Raw genomic sequence first — 19,606 nt, forward strand, 5'->3', positions numbered from 1 at the left:
ACCCTTTTTGAAAGAAAGAAAATTTTGAATGAAAAGTATCGGTAATACCCGTATGGGAATAGTCCCGCAATATCGTAATGCAGATAGACAGCCCTGCAGTATCCCTTTACAGTGCAGAACCCCGCGTTTTTAATAGAAGCCATGGGTAAAACCCGTAGATGTGGGAATAGCCCCACAATATCGTAATCAAGACTGACTGTCTCACAGTATCCCATTACAGTGCAGAAACCCGCGTTTTTATGAAAACTATGAGTAAAATACGTAGACATGGGAATAGTCCTACAATACCGTTATCCAGGTTGACAGTCCCAAAGTATCGCATTATGGTGCAGAAACGCGCATTTTGAATGAAAAGCACGGCTAATACCCGTACGCATGGAAATAGCCCCGCAATATGGTAATCCAGATAGCCAGTCCCACAGTATCCCATTACAGTGCAGAAACCCACATTTCTAATGAAAACCATGGGTAAAACCCGTAGACGTGGGAACAGCCCCACAATACGGTCATCGAGACTGGCAGTCCAACAGTATCCTATTATGGTGCGAAAGCCCATTTATTAATTCAAAAGCATGTGCATTACCCGTAGACACGGGAATTGTACCAACATACCGTAATCAATATTCACAGTCCCGCAGTTTCTCATTAGTGCAAAAAACCGTGTCTTTAATGAAAAGCACGGGGAATACCCATAGACATGCTTAGAGTCCCAGGGTATCGTAATCAAGAGGGACAGCCCCACTATACCATGAGAGTGCAGAAACCCACATATTTAATGAAAAGCATGGCTAATGCCCGTAGACATGGGAATAGTCCCACAATATCCTAAACCAGATAGACAGTCCAACAGTATCCCGTTATACAGCAGAAACCCGCATTTGGAATGAGAAGCAGAGGTAATATCCATAGACATGGAAATAGTCCAACAACATCGTAATTCAGATTGACGGTCCCATAGTATCCCATTACGGTGCGCAAAACGCGTTTTTAATGGAAAGCACAGGGAATACCCGTAGACTTGCTTATAGATCCAGAATATCGCAATCAAGATCAACAGTCCCACAGTATCCCATTAAAGTGCAGAAACCAGCATGTTTAATGAAAAAGCATGGGTAATACCCGTGCACATGGGAATAGTCCCACAATATGGTAATTCATATACACAGTCCCACAGTATCCCATTACAGTGCAGAAACCCGCGTTTTTAATGGAAACCATGGGTAAAACCCGTAGATATAGGAATAGTCCCACAATAGCGTAATCAAGATTGACAGTCACGCAGTATCCCATTAGTGCAAAAAACCCCGTTTTTAATAAAAAGCACGGGGAATACCCATATACATGCTTATAGTCCCAGGATATCGTAATCAAGATTGACAGTCCTACAGTATCCCATTAGAGTGGAGAAACCCACATTTTTAATGAATAGCATGGGTAGTACCAGCACACATGGGAATAGTACCACACTATCGTAATACAGATACACAGTCGCATCCCGTTATACTGCCGATACCCGCATTTTGAATGTAAAGCATGGGTAATACCCATAGATATGGTGATAGTCCCACAATATCGTAATCCAGATTGGTGGTCCCACAGTATCCCATTACAGTACGAAAAAAGCACGAGGAATACCCGTAGACTTGCTTATAGTCCCAGGAATCGTAATCAAGAACGACAGTTTCACAGTATCCCATTACAGTGCAGAATTCCGCATATTTAATGAAAAGCATGGGTAATACCCGTAGCAATGGAAATAGTCCCGCAATATCGTAATCCAGATAGACAGCCCCGCAGTATCCCATTACAGTGCAAAAACCCCGCGTTTTTAATAGAATCCATGGGCAAAACCCGTAGACGTGCGAATAGCCCCACAATATCGTAACCAAGACTGACAGTCTCACAGTATCCCAGTACAGTGCAGAAACCCACGTTTTTAATGAAAACCATGGGTCAAATCCGTAGACATGGGAGTGTCCCACAATACCGTAATACAGATTGACAGTCCCACAGTAGCCCATTATGGTACAGAAACCCGCATTATTAATGAAAAGCATGTGCAGTACCCGTAAACATGGGAATTGTCCCAAAATACTTGGGAACTGTCCCAAAAAAGTCACGTAGCCCACATATAATCACTTGGATTAAATTGCATGAGAAGTGGATTAAATTATGTGAAATGAGGATAAAAAATAATGAAAGGAGGTGTAATTGAGACGGCAAATGGATTAAATGTCATGCTATAACGATTAAAATGTACGACAAGAGGATTAATAACGGCGGAAAAAGGTCGCCAAGCTCTTCTGATGTAAGGAGCTGTCGAATGCGGTTTTCCGAGGACAGAGCCGTGCGTCGTATGAGCTCGTTGCGTAAGGTATCGTACGGGTGCTCACCGTGAGGCCGAATGATGAGATCGCTGACCTCCACCACGGCCTCGGGCGGCAGATGTGCGAGGATGTACCCGAACTTGGAGAGCTGCGAGGTGATGCGACGGCCGGCGAAAAGAACTTCAACCTGGGCGAACCATAGCTGCGGGTCGGAGACCGAAAATGGCGGGAGGCGCAGCGGGGAGAGGGATGCTTCGACCACTGGAGCGGGGGTCGTCGCCAGTGGAGCGGGGTGGTCACCGGTGCAGGCCATGGCGTTGACGGCAGGCGAGAGAACAGCACAAGTGGTGAAGGTAGAACGTCTCGGGTCACCAGTTGTAGAGGCTATGAAAAAGATGAGTGAGCTCTACGATGTATGACGGCTGAATGACAGAGAATGGCGATGCAGTCGAAAACGAAACCTAGCGCCGCGGGGCAGGTGCGCTGGAGGAGTTGATGGTGATGACTCGTGTGCTGAAGATGGGGTGATCGCTACAGGCATATCTATCTTGCTTGCTGGGTCCAACAGGTGTTATCAAGGGCAGTGCCACATTTCCCAGTTCCTGAACCATGCTAACATTGCCAGAATAAGGAACATTACACTGTGCTGTGTATTCAACACTCAGTTGTCTCGCGACGTAAACCTCCAATTGTTATATGTCTGCTCCACATGTTGAACCAAGCAGCACTTCCCATACCCTAATTTTTTTGAACATGTGCCTAAAATTGCTGCCACTATAAAAAAAAAAAGAACTTTCACTCTTTGCCACACTTTGCCGCGCAAGTTTGCCGCCAAATTAGTCAGTGAGAAAAGGTATACATACTTTGTCACAAACCTAATAACCTTGGTGGAAATGGTTGATGCTGGCTTCTGCGTTGAATGGTGCCGAAGACCTAATATTGCTAGGCTACAAGGGACAAAGGAAAAAGAGCACTGCAGCGTATTAATGTTACTTCAAAAGTATAACACCAGACAATCTCTGAGAGTCAGCTAGTGTATTTAGTTATGTTGCTCACCTCCTGCACCTTTTAATAATCATTTCTTGCGTTGCTACCAACTAGGATCTAAGCCTGACGTATGTCCTAATAATAATAATAGAACCTCTCTATGACCAATATGAACCTTCCACACTACTTTGGCTAGGTTTCACCCGTGGCTCTTAGTGAAATTTGAAGTTGCTCTGTAGAGCTGACAAGAGACTTGCAGGATAGAGAATTTGTATAGTTATATTTCCCAAAGAAGTTGTAAAAAACAACAACAATGTGCTATACCAACTGTATTCAAACAAATAAAAATATAATTTATTTTAGCCATGTGCATGTTAGCAGATTACAGGTGACCGACCGCACACCGTGGGCATCGAGGGTGGCAACACAAGTATACTACCACTGCAGGCACTGTCCTGAAATTCTAAGTCACCATTTGTCAGAAAGAAATGACCACGCAGAACCTAAAGATCATATTGAGCCCTTTCCATTAATCTTTTTATTGACAATATGTTGGTTGCCATCCAGTTCAGGAAGGTGACCTTTGGTGTTCAAAGAAAGGTTCAAAAGTGAGCGAGCTGGTAATCGTATACATGATGGCGAGAGCACAAGAGAGGATACAAGAAGGGACACACACACGATGTTGAGACATTATGTATGTCCCTCCCTATCCCTCGTCTTAGGGTTTTTGGTATGGAGCTTCATCACGTTTCCTTCCTGAAACTTTATATATTTTTAATGTTGAATAATGAAGGTACAGCAAGGCGCTGTTCGGAAATCACACATTGCTTTTCTTGAAACAAGTATCCATAGGAGGTTCACAGTCACCTTCAGCATTGCAGATATCTATGGTGCAGGTTAATCACTTCGGCATGTCTTAGTCATGTCATGGAAGGCGGCACATGATTAGTGCTGTTCAACTATTTGTCATACCATTTTTAGACACAAAAAGCAGTTTTGGCACCTGTATGTTGAGACAGATATACCTCTACGTAATTTGCCATGCTACAAATATGAACCAAGAACAACACGTATGAACCAAGACTGAACACTATCTCCTGCGAACGTTCGAAATAGATCCCAACGTCCATGCCCTGAAATGGATATCAGATGGACATCTCTGGGAGCTACATGAGTGGACGACCACAACTGTACATCTGCAGGATGTGCCGTAACGGCTGTTTGAAGAATTCTGAGTAGGGTCCCTGATGGGATGTTGCAGGGAGCATTATCAGAGGAGAGAGAGAAGCATGGCAAGGTGTGTCGCGTCGTGAGTTCGACTTTCGCTGAACCAGGTAAATGCCTGAAATGAAAAGCAGTAAGAAACACAGACGTTATCGTTATAGTGAGTTAATACGCCAAGCACTTCTTCAGTCCAGTGTTATCGGTATACGCAATCGCATTAAAATTAAACACCTCACCCTTTAATTTGACTCGGAGGCAAACGGGACTCTCGAATTTATGGAAGCTCGCGCGATATGCAATATAGAGTATTTGTTTTCTTTTTTTGGGAGGTTAGCCACTGCCTTTCTAAGTTCACGGTTCTAAGAGCTTTTTTGCTTTTTAAAACTTCATGCTCATTCTTCGTAACAGAAATACTAGAAAGAAACAAAGAGGAGCAACTGAAAGAGAAAGATGCAGTGGGCGAAGCTGAAAGAAAATTACAGAAAAAAAAACGCGTAGTTGGCATCTGTCTACTTACGCAGCAGCTCAATAAACAGTATCAATAATAATGAGCAAAAAAACAGGGCCCTAAGCACGTACGCAAGTAAGTCCGTGCAACGTCCGGGCATCTCCGCGTAACTTCCTGTGAGGACAAACGACGCATATTTGTGGGAAGTCCGCGCCGTGGCCACTCGGAGATGTGGGGCAGGTCTGTCAGAAAAATGTCTGTCCCCCAGGGAGATCCGAACTTCTAGCAAAGGATATCGCCAGGAACACCACGGGGAGTTTTGTTCCGTTCGGGAAGCAACAGATATACTCTCTACTTTATTATGGTTACTAGTCGACATTGCCAAGAATGCGGGAATACAGTCTTGTACCACCTACACTCTTCAAAGTGGCCTTCACACGCAACACATAGTAGGTCAGCAAGAGTCCAGAATGATGTCCTCTCCCTTCCCATTGGCTGAAAAAGTTTTCTACGACTTTGCACAAGGAGAAGTTAGTACAAGAAATGCACACGTTCATTTTTTGAGCAAACCTGTATTCAAAGCGTTACCCTATTATGGTGGTCCTGCAGTACATCATGTGGCACAGCACACACTGCAAAAAAGTTCACCGTAGACCATTTCCCCCGTTAGAATGAGTCTCCCCCAGTCTTTCAAACTGCCGTTTCCCATACTGGTTTACGGTATGACACAGTATTTATAAACCTTTACCGGTTGTAGCAGAAAAAGATACCATTGTTTCCAGTCACAGCACACAACCATAAATGTTATACAGCAACGGTACATCCTGACATCCAACAAACATGAACAACTGTTACATTACATGATGTAGAATGCTGTATATCATTTATGTCCGGTGTCCTGTGATCGAATACAATAATATGTCTTTTTGCTCATGCTGCCCTGCACATGAAAAATGAGCTGCATGTGAGAATAACACCATGAAACCTGAGGCTCAGAGGAAAAGGCATGACTATACGACCTCTGTGTCGCCGGTTTCATGTTATAATTGTGTACCACCTGGCCTGCAGCTGAGAATAAGCTTTGATGCATTGTACATGAACCTGAGACAAGCACTGTGGGGTGTGTTGTGATAGTAATGCCACTGCAGTTGAAAAAATAATGCTCCAGGTGGATTGTTTCATGTAGAATCTTGAACTAAACATACCCAGGAGTAAAGCATCTGCGTGACAGGTTTATCTAGAAGTTAGAATGTGAATGTTAGCTCAAGCCACTGAATAGTATCAATATACTGCTGCAGATTATACCAACAATAGGACACAAGATACTCCGATATTTTCTGCAGGAGTGTCTCTGCACTCACAATATTAGTACAGCGGCTACAGAAAGGCCTAAAACAAGTTGTTGTGCACATGACACCACTTGAATGCAACACAACCTCCGGTTAAGTAATGCAATACAAGCTTCTGTTGCATTGCCAGAACTAAACAGCTGACAGATTTGCCTTACTTAAACGAGAGAAAAGGAATGTACTGGAAGGAATTACACACATGATGCTGCTTGAATGTAATCGTGAAACGTCTCGAAAAACATAATTTTTGACCGAAACATACCAGTTGGAAGATTTAGATTTGCCTTACCCGAAACTCAAAAAAAAAAAAAAAAAAAGAATGATGTACGTGCTATTGCACACATGAAACTCCTTGAATGTAAACCCTGAGGGCTCTGGAAGAAAACCTTACTTGTGACCAAAATACAACAGAACCAATATTTAAATTTTTACCGTACTCAAAATACTAAAGATGTGCTGCCGTGCATAGCATATACTGTTTAAATGTACAATCTGAAATCACTGGAATAAGCACAAACACCTTAGGCATGGTTGCTCCAAGGTAGCGAGCAACAACAAGGTTATACGAAGAGAAGAAGTCGAGCACAAGTGATGCAATGCACTTGATTCATCAGAAAATCAAATGTCTCAGTACCAGGTGCAGGTGTCAATGTTCCGTCAACAAAAGCAGATGAACTTTGTTTGTTTGTTTGATAAGGGGTAAAGGGAAGGTTAGCCATCATAGGAGAGGCTTTTTTGAAGGGGCGTCTGGCAGCGAGGGTGACATTGCTTGAAACCCACAAGATGATTGTTGGGACGTGGAGCTGAAACTTTTCGGTGGTGCCAGAATTCCTGCGAAATCATTAAACAAATAAAGCAGTACTGAAAATAAAACATGAAAATACGTCCGCTGGGGTCGAATCTCTAAAAGATGAAGCAATAACTGAAACAGCGTATTTTTCGTTTCTTTCTATGTGATGGCGTTTGTACCGCACGACTTGTCTAACATTACGCGACTTACCACCTTCTGTTAGCTTCTTTTTCCTCTGCAATGTCCAGCTGCAGATAAGGTTGGCACAGCGTCCCGGTCGAGATATCTCCGGCTTCGTGTGAAACAACACGTTGCCCATTACTTCCGTAAATTTCATATGGGCGAAACGAACGGAACAAATCGCTGCTTTCGAAGGTGGCGCCCAGTCAAAGCTGTAACCGATTGTTGCAGTCAATAGCTTTTTTTTTCGTCTTTCGGAAATTTGTGGTTTGAAAGTTTGAAACACTGGAACTGCATGCTGAAGTGTTGTTGCAGACTAGAGCAAAACGCTCACGCATTCTCGGCACGCAGCACAGAACACGAAACACACCAGGACGTCTAGCAAATGCTTTGCAATCGAAGGAAGCAAAACTCACGTTCATTGTGGGTTCAGTGAAGTCACAGAAATATACCGGCTCCCTAATAACGAGCTGTTATACCGCTACCCCAATCTCAATCTGCGCAGCAGAGGAAACCGGTCGGCTCGGCGGAAGAAACCAAGCCAAATGTCATGCCAAGCCGGAGCACTCTAGACCACGCAGACCACGAATATGTCGTCGACACAGGGTTTGCGGGCCACAAGACGAAATGTCAGTGAAACTAAAACTTTTTCGAAAAACCGCGAGCAATTTGGGATAACTATTTCGCACCGTAATATACCGTAAATTAAATACATGTGTGGTCGTGGGAAACACGGTCTAAAGCTTTGGCCAAGTTGATGAATATGGCATCCACCTGGAATTCCAAGTATATGCTAGAGAGAATGTCGTTAGTTATGCCTGCCTGCTGTGTCTCACATCAATAGTCGCGCGTGAAACCATGTTGATAAGGAAATAAAATATTAGCTTCAAGGAAAACAGTGAGATGGGGGATGATTATGTGTTCCAGAAACTCACAAGGTGAAACTGACTAGTGAGAGAGATTGGTGTATGGGTCCTTCTTGTTTCCGGATTTAAATATTCGAATGACCTTCCCAATTAACCAGACAGATGGGATTTCGCTGGACGAGAGGGACTGTGATAATATTAAAGTTAAAAATTCGGCTACAACATTTTTAGTGTTTTTAACAAGTTTTGAATATATAGAATTAGCCACACATGGACTAAAGCTTGCGTTTTTCGATGCACTTCGAAACACAGTCTCAAACGCCGTTTGGTGCCAGTGTTTTATGCTTTGATATTTTATTTTTTTCTAATATCTAATGTCTCCCTGCCTCAATCGAGGCACAGTCCCCTGCTGTGAGGGTACCTAAAATAGTACATAAAACTAAGCAAGGAAATGTCATCAGATAGATGCAACGCAGCAGGCATACCCACGAAGGCGGACACAACAATACAAGGGATGCTGATCCTGTTTGATCTAGATGACCACCTGAGTTGTTTGTGCTAAGTTGCATCGACGCGCAGCCCACTAAGCATAATTAACTACATTCCTCTAAGTAGTACGTAGTTTGTTAGATAAAACCTCGGATGTTGTGTTTCCATGCTAACGGAACACCAAAATCCTTTTATAGACCAAGCGTCACCGTCTTGGGCAGATGAAGGAAACTGCGGGCCCAACGAACAATACAGTGATTGCGTGTGCGATCTGGTCTGCAACCAGCCTCCTCCGAACGGCAGCTGCTTCCAGGACTGCAAACCGGGCTGCGCGTGTCAATACGGATACGTGAGGTATGTATGCCCTTCCCATTTTGAATTAGATAGTTTAAGCGACAGCCCGGACCCGCAGCGAAGCCAGAAAGAGGCAGTCACGTGACTTCTTGAGATGCCCAGGGCAACACCACCTAGATAGAGAAAGCATTGCCTCCTCTCCCTCCTTCGCAAGCTCTCTAGCTCTCACTGTCACTCTACCTCTAACAACTCGTTTTTTCCCGAGTCTTCAGAAATGGGCCCGAACTTCCGAAACTTGGACGGAGCATCTTTCCGTCACGTCAAAAGAGCACGCCATCGCAGAGCCCTCTCATGTCCACTTGACGAACAAGGAGATATGCGATCCATTGCACCTGTACTAGTCTATCACCCTTGCATGGTGCCGTATCTGCTACACTATCAGAAGGCACGCTGACCATGACAACGCGGCGCTTTGTCTTTTTATTGTTTGTTTGATTTCCTCCTCTTTTTTCATTCTTTCGCCGTGAAGCAACTCAAAGCATGTGACAGGGAAGGTTATCTTTCCACAGAAGCGCCTTGACCCTGTATCATGTGTTTACAAACAGAAAAAAAAAGAAGCAAACCAGAAAACACAAGGAAGAGCTGTCGCATGTGGCATTTGTTCAGCCGCTCTATTAACGTTTGCGCATTTACTAATTTTACAACCACTCTCTGTATGATTCCACCATGACTCCACCATGATTTGTGGCACAAGCAATGCTTTATTCCAGCGAAGAGCCAGCGGGTATGATGCTTCCCCTAAGTGCTGCACAGGGAAAACAGAAAAGAGCAAGATAAAAGTAATTGCCTCTTTTTGGTGTAACTTATTTTAATGACAACTTATTTTAAGATAGGACAAAGTGAGTCTGCATTTCGCACATGTATTCCAACATAACAGAAACAATATTTTGTCAGAGCAGGTGCTCGAAGAGGTCGCCTTGCGTCATCACACAAAATCGGCATCTCCTGATTGTGTTCTCGATCGCCCTCCGCAACATGTCCTCGGGGATTTCACGGCAAACTTGAGTGATCTTCGCCTTGAGGGCAGCAAGTGTTGTCGTGACCTCGACGTACACGCGGTCCTTCACATATCCCCATAAGAAGAAATCCATAGGCGTAAGGTCCGAGGACCTGGCAGGCCATGGCACTGGTCCGAACCTTCCCCCCCACTGGTTCGGAAATGCGTGGTCGAGATAGGCTCGAGGTGGGCTGGACCTGTGTGCTGGAGCGCCATCGTGCGGAAACCACAGCTGGCCATATCGCGCGAGTGGGAGGTTTGCGTAGAACTCTTCCACGGGGCCCTGAAGAACCTCGTTTAGGTACCTGTCCGCGGTCAATGTCCCATCAGGGAAGACGGGTCCAATGAGGGTCCCGTCGCAAATGACGCACCAGACGTTGAGGGACCATTTGTATTGCTGATGGGACTGGCGAAGCCAATGGGGATTGGTGGTACTCCAATAATGAGTGTTGTGCAGGTTCACCTGCGCGTCCCAAGGAGAAGTTTGCCTCATCCAGATGAAGTTACTAAAAAATTTCGGGTTCTGACCGACAGTGCGCAAAAGCCAGTTGGCATAGTGCAACCGGTTTTCGAAGTCTTCTTGCTGCAACTGTTGATGCAGTTGAACCTGGTAAGGATGGAGGCAGGCCTCTTTTGCTACCCTCCACACTGTCTACAACGGAACGCCACTCTGACTGCTGGCCTTGATGCTGGCTAGACGGTGTGCCTCAAAGAACGCCAGGATGGTGGTTCGAACGTTGTCTCAAGGTGTCGATGACCTACGACGCTTTCGGGAAAACTTGCCAAATTCTTTTAGCGTCTCGTACTGACGAACAATCGTCGCAGGGCTTGGTCTCCTGCCGGGATGCCATATCTGAAAAATCTTCACTGCCTTTTTCTTATTGCTCTGTGCAGCACCTACGGCAAGCACCCTGTCAGCTCTTTCTTCGTTGGAATAGGGCATTATTTGACCCGCAGAGCACCCAACAAGGAGTGCGTGTACGGAGACGAAAATGGACAAAGAATGAAGGTGCTTCGGTTTAAAGAACATTCCTTGTCCCGTACTTTCAGTTGCATCACGGAAGAAGAAAAAAACAGGAGGGAACCGAACAAACAATAAAAAGACAAAGCACCGCGTTTTCATCGTCACTGAGATACAGCACCATGCAAGGATGGTATAGGTGGAATGGATCGCATATCTCCTTTTTACTCAAGTGGACGTTGGAGGGCGCGGCGATCGAGCGCTCTTTTGGCGTGACGTAAACATGCTCCATCCAAGTTTCAGACGTCCGGGCGCATTTCTGCAGACCCGGGAAAAAAAAAACAGTCGTTAGAGCTAGAGTGTTGCAAGCCACTGGATTTGTTTCGTCAGAGCAGCGCCTACAACTTCACAATTGACATCTTCGTTGTAATCCTCGTAACTAGAACGTTTAAAATTAATTTCCACTAATTAATTAATTCATTGCGGTACAAATATCCTCTGAAACACTTTAGGCTACTAGTAATACTATGCAGTTGGTTTCATTGTGATGCAATGAGCCGTTATTTTTTTTAAGGTGGAGTTCGAGTTAAATGAAATACCCTGTATTACTCTTGTGATCGCAATCGTATTTTGTCATGCGTAATGTAAAACCCTGAGACTAGGGAACACGAAAGGACAGACACAACACGAAGTCTTCTTGTTGTGTCTGTGATTTTGTGTCATTTCGTTTCCTAGTCTCGGGGTTTTATGTTATGCATCATCTTCACCACCTCGCAAGCTGCTTAGCCATTTTTTACTTTGTCAGGCTGCATATATGCTTTGTGTTTTAGAAAACGTGATATAAATCATGTAAAGAATGTAGAAGTCAACAAGAAACAGCTCGCAATGTTCGTAGCAGACGGTTTTTCCAACCAACGAATGAGGGGGTCTCTACCATAAACGTCACAGTAGTGTGGGTCTGGTCTGCAGTTGGAGCGCCCCGCCCTGTCACCGGGGCAGCGATTTTGCAACTATATTGCGCCGCGGTGAAACAATCTTGGGCAGAAATATTTTGTGGAAATGCTTTTCACATACTGCTGTACGCTATGACAGCAGTTTTTGACCATGTTAGGCACCACTTTGATGCTCCTTTAAAGGAGCATGGAAAGGGTATTCAAGCTGAATAAAAACCGCTCGTATTTCGTGAAATGGTACATGAAAACCATACGCGAAAAATATTTCGGCTAAATAAGGTCCCACTGCAACGCAATTTTATTGTAAAAAACGCTGCCCTGGCGGGAGGTTTCCGGACACCATCCCCATGCCACTCCTCCGTGCGCCTCACTCGCAGGCTGAGCGACGTGCTATACTTGTTCACTGCTATACATTCTAAGATATGAAGAAGGAAGATAAACGTTTCGAAAATTGTATCTGATTACCGATGGCACTTTACGCTGGTTCTTTTATCATCATTGCGTGTGTCTACGAGAAGAGAGTACGTACCGCATGTATGTCGGCATCGGCGTCTCGTATGTGGCAGTGTTCAATGTAGCTCTTTGCGTTTTGGTGCGTCTCTCATTTTCGTTCACACACACGTGTGTTACACAAGTGTGTGCTTCATTGAGGAGGCCTACAGTGATGCCGTGTGGAGTTCGAAGCTGCGGAAACGAAAACAAAAAGGACGCGCGGCTTTCCGATGCATCAGGTTACGGCAAATAAGCCAACAAGAAGTAGGTGGCTTGGCTTGATTCAACGCGGGGATGTTCAACCGGGCACTTAATATGCAGTCTACATTTTAGTGAGACTGATTACGAGTCACCGCCGAGCGTCGTGAAATCCGTTGGCGTCAACTTCTGAATCTGTCTGAAGCGATGTCTTGCTCCGTCGCTAAATCTGCCTGACGCGAGCGAGCAATGCAAACGGCAAAGCAAGCCATGCATATTTGCCAACCTCTCCTGTTGAAAAGAATCATAGAGTCATCTGTATTCGCAATCACATGGGCTTCTGTGAGCATGTATGAGCTATATGAGCATTCCCTTACAGCGTATGAGCTATATGAGCATTCTCATACAGCCGATGATTCGTATGAGCATTCTCATTCATTCTATTCATGGATGAGTGGACATGAACCGTCTGAGCAAACGTGCTCCATGCGTGATTAAGCTAAAATGACAACACGCGATTACAAAATACTGGTCTATTCAGGTACTGGCCCGACGTAGGTCCCGCAGAAAGCTTGCCAAATACTTTTTGATGAGCCTTTTTCGTTTGTATATACAGACAATGTCATGTAATGTCTATGGTTTGCCTGCCTCTGCATATTCGACAAAAGTATCTGTTGAGAAACAAAGAACAAAATTAGAACTACGCTAAATGTCTGCGTCTAGAAGTACTCCAGTTCCCACAACTTATACAACCGTACGGGTTCATGGTGAAATGGACATCATTAGGTCCTGTTTCTAATCTTCAATGCATAGATGACACGCTTAAAGCATGAAGTCATATTTAGTTAGTCAGAATAACGCACGATGTCATTTTGCCGATTGAAATTTTACGTAACCGTCCTCCAATGCTAATGGCGTCCAATGAACGCGGTTCTGAAACATCTAACTATGTTTGCGCAGTGCTTCCAAAACTGAGTGCATGTACTTGTTCGCTGACCACTACAGCAACGGGTTAGTCACACCCAGTGTTTGCGGCTTGCTTCAATGTGGGGCATCCAAATACACACTTCCTTGGAGCATGCTAACGTGCGATTTCGGTGCGCCCTGGAGCACGTAGCCACAAAATTTTGGTACAACAATTTACTGCACGACTGTATTTTAAGCACTCTATGCACACATGTAAAGGCTATCAGCGAACGCTTTCCACAAGGAGTCACAAAAAGCATGAATAAGGCAGTTGCAAACAGCTAACCCGACAGTCATACCGTACCCGGTATCTGCACGAGCGACTTTTTCTGACGAAATCTCGGCGGAGGCGCAAGGGCACCAGGAGCGTCGTAGTTTGTTGGGTGAACGTGAGGAACGTCACGTCTTCTCGTTCAGTCGTCTACCGCCGAGAGATTCTGTGCGCGCTCCACAGAGGTTGCGTTCGTTTATTCGACTCGAACTACTCGAGAGCCGAGTGAGTGAAGTCTTGGTGGGCGAAAATGCCGCGGCCCCGCTCTCATGACGTCGCCCACGTGACACTAACTCCCGTTCTAAAATTCGAGGATTCAACACTAGAGGTGCTCAAGAGTCGACTCGCAACGACTCTTCTTTCGAGGTGGGTGCTAGAGTCGATGACGTACGATGACTCTCGTACGTCACGACTCCCACTCGCGGGTCGCGCGAGTTTAATAAACGAACACACCCAGAATTTCTCCGACGAGAAACTGCGCCTGCTACCTGCACTACGTTCAGAGCCGTCCTCCGTGGCGTGTTTGAGTAACTTCTCCATCGTCACTTCAGACGTCGTTCGGATGCGGTCGGCATTTCTTCCGCGATATCTGGTTGGCGCGTACTTTCCTCCTAGCTCTCCTTTGCCGATATCTCGCCAGATAAAGTCGCTCGTGCGGTACCCGGTAACGGAAGAAAAGTACTGCAACGTACCTGTAATGCGCACACGCCTCCCACAGCTTCCGTAGGTTGATTCCAAGGTGCACACACAAAACAGTGTGTGTGCAGCTCACTTAACCACTCGTACCTCACTTACCTCACTCAATCTCACTTAAACACACATCACTTAACCTCGAAGAAGAAGTTAGAATAAGCACCTACACCGCAACACGAGGTACCGAACACAAGCGTCTGTCAGAAGAACCTGCGAAAAAAGTACGCAGCAGACAACGCCCCGACCTCCGCCACCTCCCCCGTGTCGATCCCGGCTGATGTCACACAGCGATCCCTACTCCGAGCGGATGCAGGTGCTTCGTCAGATAGTGACGCGCGTTCTCTGGCTTGTCACATGGCTTCCACAGAAAAGTGGAGAGTATCGCGCGAGCGAGGGATTTGTTGGGTAGGATGCCAGGAGAAGAGAAAAGGCAGCCAGTACTGTTCGATAGAGAACTAACGGTTTTAATGAACGAGCCAGCGCGGGTCGCTCAAGGCGCGCGGCGGCAGGCCAAACAGACAAAAGAAGGAAGAAAATCAAAACTAACTGTCCAACAAACTTCTGTCGGACACGTTGTCCGAATATACTTGACACCCCCCTCAACGTGTCGTCAAGGTGCCCGTGATGTCACGAAGGCCTAGAGACCCACGGTGCTGTCGGGTTTTCTTGCCGTCCAGCGCCTTTGTCAGTATGTCAGCGTGGTTGTCCGACGTCTTGACGTACTCGAGCCTTAGTTTGCTCTCTTCCATCTTTTCTCGCAGAAAAAAGTGTCGGAGCTCGATGTGTTTGCTGCGCTCCGATGTCACTTGGTTCGTCCCCAGTGCGATCGCGCCCTGGTTGTCGACATGCATTGTGTGTGGTGCGTTGATGAACTCGCTCGCTCCCAACTCTTGCATGAAATGTTGCATCCACAAGACCTCCTTCGTTGCATGGCACATGGCAAGATATCTGCCTCCACGGTCGACAAAGCGGTTGACCTCTGTTTCTTGCTACTCCAAGAGATAGCTGCGCCAGCTAAGGTGAAAACGTAGCCACTGAACGACCACCTGTCCACCTTATCGCTCGCCCAGTCAGCGTCGCAAAAGGTCTTCACTTTCCTCCCTAGCTTCTCGAACGTCAACGCATGATGCTTAGTTTGCTTGACATAGCGTAAAATATGTTTGATGCCGCTCCAGTGCTGCTCCGTAGGGTTCTGGTTGAATTGGCTCATGTAAGCCGCTGCGAATGCCAAGTCTGGCCTTGTGCCGCTGGCGAGATAAAGTAGGCCTCCGACTGCTTGGCGATAGTTGTGAGAGAGCGCATTCGAGGCTTGATGTCCCTCGGAGGCTGGTAGGAGCTTCGTTCCAGGATCAAGTGGCGAAGAGGCTCCTCTCGTATCGTTCATGCCGAACAGATCCACAATTCCTTCGGCATACATCGTCTGGTCCAAGGTGAGCTTTTCGTCCTTCTTGCGTTGAACCCTTAACGATAAGACGTGGCTTGCCTCCCCAAGGTCCTTCACTTCAAAAACGTGTCCCATGTTTTTCTTGAAACTCTCAGCTTTCTTTTCAGTCTGAGCCAGGATCAGAATGTCGTCTACGTACACTCCAATTATGATACACTCTGCAAGGTTGAAATACACACAGGGATCCGCCTTAGACCTTGTTAGTCCCTCGCTTTTCAGAAAATCGTCCAGCCGTGTGTTTCATTGCCTTCCGGACTGACGAAGCCTGTACAGACAAAAGAAGAAAGAAAACCAAAACTAACTGTCCAACAAACTTCTGTCGGACACGTTGTCCGAACATACTTGACAGGATTAAAACGTCTGCCGTGGGCGGAATATGTTCGCTAGGACAGTATTGATGGTGTAAAAACATAATACAGTGGTGACATATTTGAACGCGGTCCCGAAGGAGAAAGAAAAAACTTTCTCCACTCTTTCCATGGTCCTTTAAGATGACTTTGCAGCCTCCACGTCCATATGACCATCGGTTAATCATTGGCGTTCCATGCGGTGCGCGGTGACTTTAAGGGCCCGTACTCATATTCGGTACACATGTGCGGGAACCGACTGCAGGGTGCTGCTGGGCGGCATGCAGAATGCATGTCGCCATTACAGCCGCTACAGCCTGCGGATCCCGCTGCTCTCAAGATATTGATGCTGATGACGCTGTCAGCGTACTGCAGACTGTATAGGAGGCCAGTAGAAAACAAGAGCGTGACGCAATCTCCGTTGACCACATGATTATACGAACATGCGCGGCATGCCGCTAAAGATCGTACATTGCTCGGTCGAGGGAAAACGGAACGCGGCTTCCCCCGTACCGCGGGAACAATTTTCCGCTCCGCATACGCGTTACCGCGCGCTTCTGCCGCATGTGGGCACGCAGCCTAATGGAGCACAGTGGAGTCGAGCACTCCCCACGACACCCCTACCGCTGCACGCCTTGGCGCGTCGCCGGGGGCATCGGTTTCGTACGACTTCGGTACGTCATTCGAATTATCTCTCGAGAAAGGCGTTTACTTGCCCAACGTAGAACTTGAGCTACGTGTTCACGAACATTTCTATAACTTCAACTATAATCATGAGCGAGGCCACAGTGGTTTTTCCCACCAGGGATTTCTTTAGCGCGCATTGAAATCTGAACCACCATTTAACGCCCCTCACGGAAGACGGCGTGTCTAAGCATCAAGTTGTTGGCGTCCCCGACCGAGTTCGGACCCGCAATCTTGGTATAAGTATGTGGACACGCTACCAACTGAGCCAATGATACTAACGATAATGCTGTGGATAATAATAATAATAATAATAATAATAATAATAATGACGGTGTTTTACATCGTGAGAGGATTGTCAGCCCAAGCGAGGCCACGGTGGGAATTATTTTCGCCCATCAGAGAGCATCTTAACAAAGAGTATCTTAACGAGCGTGGTACGTCGGCTCTCGTCTGGTACTCCGTAATCAACGTACCTAGCGGATGTCGGCCTGCCTAAGCAATACGTACCGTGCAACCAATTTACTGGTATGCTCCGACTGAATTCAACGCATAATTTTATATCTTATATTGAAGCGAGGCGCTTTGTACATAAGTCATTCTCAGTACCTCTTTCTCGCAGTACCGGTTAGAAGCAGCGGTGCTGTTCATCCGCGTAACAGTAATTATTTTAGGGACCTGGGGGCTTAATCGCTTCATCGTCGTTACAGTCGTCACGAGCTAACGAATGGCGGGAAATTCAAAAAGCCAGGCCGGAATTAAAAACATGGGCACGTGACATATTGCCCGTGACGCATGCCACGCCGCTCACGTATCGCGCGAAGAGCGCCGTGTTTTATCACGTGCCCTTCTCGACGAGTGTCCCGCCCGTCGTCACTTTTTGACGCGTGCAAGCGATTAATCCCCCTGGTCGTCAAAGCTGACCAGTCGCGGTGCGCGCACTGTCATCTAAAGCCGTCTGAACTTCAGCTTTTGACAAGCCTTTAATTTTGTGTGTGTGTGTTAACGCCGCGAAACAACTGTAGCTATGAGTAGCTTAAAGATGTGGACAGAGGAGAGCAAGAATGAGTATGCGTCCTGGGCCGACTTTGGGAGAAACTGCGCCTGTAAAGCCTGCCGGGAGAACCCAGGGAAAATCCCTGACAGCGCAGCCGGTGCAGGGATTCGTACCCGCGTCACCTCCCAGTGTGAGCTTTTGTGTGAGCCCAGTGTGAGCCAAGTGTAGAGCTTTTAAAGAAGGGCTTCCATCATTTGGTGGTGTCGTCCGATGCGTTGCTGCGTAATTACACGCAGCTGCTTTTGAATAACTTGGTACATCGTGGCCTAGACAAACATGCCAAGCGTTCTTCTACGTTCAAGGGGTCTAATTTCAAAAATTCAGGCTCCACTTCCGAGGTTATCATTGGGTAGCCAACCGTCCCTAGCCAACCATCATCCCGAATGACAACGTTCTCGCCCCCGATTTGTTGAAAACGAGAGGCGGAGCCTATTTTGTGTCGTACATAATGGGCACAAAATAGGAGCCGCCTCTCGTTTTCAACAAATCGGGGGCGAGAACGTTGTCATTCGGGATGATGGTTGGCTAGGAGCGTGCTATGTGGTGAAGTTCATTTGTAAGAGTGTAGTTACATGTGCTATAGAGGGAGGCTCCCTTCCATGAATGCGGTCTTCGGTCGGTGCTACTAATAATGAACCTTCACGATTAGTGTTGAGCAGGCCGTGTTTATTTGTCTCCACCTCTGCGTCCTGTTGTTAGGAGGTATTAGATCTGCTCCGCCTCTTACCTTAGAACGGGTCACAGAAGCACGCACGGACTAAGTGTGCGAATAGTGGTAACGAAGCACACTGGAAACAGGTATTGCCAGTTGCTATAGATATAAAGTTGTCCTTGGAGTTAACTGCAAAGGAAGTGTAAAAACCGGGTGTAGTGTACCCAAAGGGGGAAAAAAGTGGGAAGACTATACTTCGGACGCTAGACGTTTCGAGCGGACGCTCTTTATAAGAACAAGGGGAAACAGAAAGTTAGTTGTGGAGGATGTTAAACATATTGCCCAGCCCGCTAAGGGGCTGCACGAGAACGTGTTAACCAGGGCAGCATGTGTAACACCGGTCGACAGTTGATTAGAAGCCTAAAACCAATCTTTCGTTTAGGTCCGTTGTATCGTTAATCGCAACGCGCGAGCGCGTAGCTGATCTAGGACGCATGCTCTTGGCGGAGCGTTGGCTACTGGGTTTGACTTTCAACCTAGTTCGCAGCATCCAAGCCGCACCATTGCTCGCGAGCGTGGCTACGACGCTCACCATAATAGCAGATGCGATAACTTCCCTAACGAGCATACGAAGCCAGAGTTACGAAGCATCCAATTTTTCAAATCTAGGGGCCAACGCTCCGTGACATTGGCCACGTGGTTGCGCGTTCCGACTACGACCGAAGGAGGCTGCACATGTACATGTTTCTTGCTTCGCTCGACAACAGCAGTGGTCGTGTCAAAGTAAAAGGCTCCTCTGGTTTCAGGTCATGTTCCAACGGAGGCCAGTGCGTGAAACTGACTGTGTGCCAACCAGACTGCGGCAAGACTGGAATGT

At 46.6% G+C, this 19,606-nt stretch overlaps 1 protein-coding gene across 1 annotated transcript; it reads right to left on the reverse strand.

The window, feature by feature from the left end:
* Nucleotides 1-9,904: 9,904 nt before the first annotated feature.
* LOC135384630 (uncharacterized) lies at nucleotides 9,905-10,504 on the reverse strand. Its single transcript, XM_064613825.1, has one exon. The coding sequence runs from the start codon at nucleotides 10,502-10,504 to the stop codon at nucleotides 9,905-9,907; it is 600 nt and encodes a 199-aa protein (XP_064469895.1).
* Between the last annotated feature and the right edge of the window lie 9,102 nt (nucleotides 10,505-19,606).

This window comes from Ornithodoros turicata, chromosome 2 (assembly GCF_037126465.1).
Source record: "Ornithodoros turicata isolate Travis chromosome 2, ASM3712646v1, whole genome shotgun sequence".
Classification (NCBI taxonomy): Eukaryota; Metazoa; Arthropoda; class Arachnida; order Ixodida; family Argasidae; genus Ornithodoros; species Ornithodoros turicata.